We start from the raw sequence: 1,488 nt of genomic DNA on the forward strand, positions 1-1,488 counted from the left end.
AGAGGTGGAGGTTGCAGTGAGGGGAGATCACGCCACTGCACTCCAGCCCAGGTGACAGACTGAGACTCTGTCTCAAAAAAAAAGAAAAGAAAAGGCCGGGCACAGTGGCTCACGCCTGTAATCCCAGCACTTTGGGAGGCCGAGGCGGGTGGATCATGAGGTCAGGAGATCGAGACCATCCTGGCTAACATGGTGAAACCCTTTCTCTTCTAAAAACACAAAAAATTAGCCAGGCATGGTGGCGGGCGCCTGTAGTCGCAGCTACTCGGGAGGCTGACGCAGGAGAATGGCTTGAACCCGGGAGGCAGAGCTTGCAGTGAGCTGAGATTGCACCACTGCACTCCAGCCTGGGCAACTGAGCAAGACTGTCTCAAAAAAAAAAAAAAAGATTATTGGCTGGATGTGGTGGCTCACGTCTGTAATCCCAGCACTTTGGGAGGCTGAGGCAGGTAGATAGCTTGAGTCCAGGAGTTCAATACTACCCTGGGCAACATAGCAAAATCCTGTCTCTACTAAAAATACAAAAATTAGCCAGGTGTGATGGTACCCACCTATGGTCCCAGCTACTTGTGAGATTAGGGTGGGAGAATCACCTGAGCCCACAGAGGTTGAGGCTGCAGTGAGCTGAGATCAAGCCATGCACTCCAGCCTGAGCAACAGAGTAAGACTCTGCCTCAAAAAAACAAACCTTATTTCCCACATGTAATTTTATTAATGCCTTACCTCTCTTCAGAGTTATAGAGCCGAGCAAGTCCAAAATCTGCTAGTTTGATTTGCCCACTGTAAAACAAAAAACAATTATTTTCATAAGCAATAGCAGTGGCCTCCAAAATACACCTGAAAAGTCATGCGCCAAGTTAGGAGCTAAAGGAATTACAAAAATAAATTTTAACTTCTGCTCTCTTCGTTCTACTCTTTTCTCTTTCTTTTTTAAAAATTTCATACAATACCCAGTTCATGGTTACTTCTACTCTTAACACTCAATCCCCCTAATTAAACCTTTTTTGACTACTTCAGTTATAATGCCTTAGGCTTTTAAAAGAAACAAACTATTATTACATTTTCTGAATTTGACTCCTTAGCTAAGTTTATTTCATGGTAAACAACAGTACCTAGAACCTGCTAGATTAAATACTTATTGTTGGGAAAAAAATAAATGAGCTGTTCTAGATTGAGAAAGATTTAAGAGGGCAAACAGACTGGGCATGGTGGCTCACACCTGTAATTCCAGAACTTTGGGAGGCCACTGCACTCCAGCCTGGGCAACAGAGCAAGACCCTATCTCTGAAAAAACAAGCAAAGAAACCCAGTTTCCTGGGCCCCATTCTTAAGAGATGCTGACTCAGTAGAACGTGGCTCATGAATCTGCATTTCTAGCAGGCCCATATGTGATGCTAATGCAGCTGGCCTGAGAATCAGGCTTTGAGAATCACTTCAAGGAGATCCCAACCATGTTTCACTCTGCTAATTTTTTTTTTTTTTTTTTTT

At 43.8% G+C, this 1,488-nt stretch overlaps 1 protein-coding gene across 1 annotated transcript in view; it reads right to left on the reverse strand.

Moving 5' to 3' along the window:
* Positions 1-1,488, reverse strand: part of CDK12 (cyclin-dependent kinase 12) — an 88,309-nt gene that overhangs the window by 32,266 nt on the left and 54,555 nt on the right. The window contains exon 6 of the mRNA XM_011999044.1: positions 724-780. Coding sequence (XP_011854434.1) covers positions 724-780 — 57 coding nt within the window. The remainder of the gene's footprint in view (positions 1-723; positions 781-1,488) is intronic.

Source organism: Mandrillus leucophaeus, unplaced genomic scaffold, assembly GCF_000951045.1.
Source record: "Mandrillus leucophaeus isolate KB7577 unplaced genomic scaffold, Mleu.le_1.0 Scaffold58, whole genome shotgun sequence".
Lineage (NCBI taxonomy): Eukaryota > Metazoa > Chordata > Mammalia > Primates > Cercopithecidae > Mandrillus > Mandrillus leucophaeus.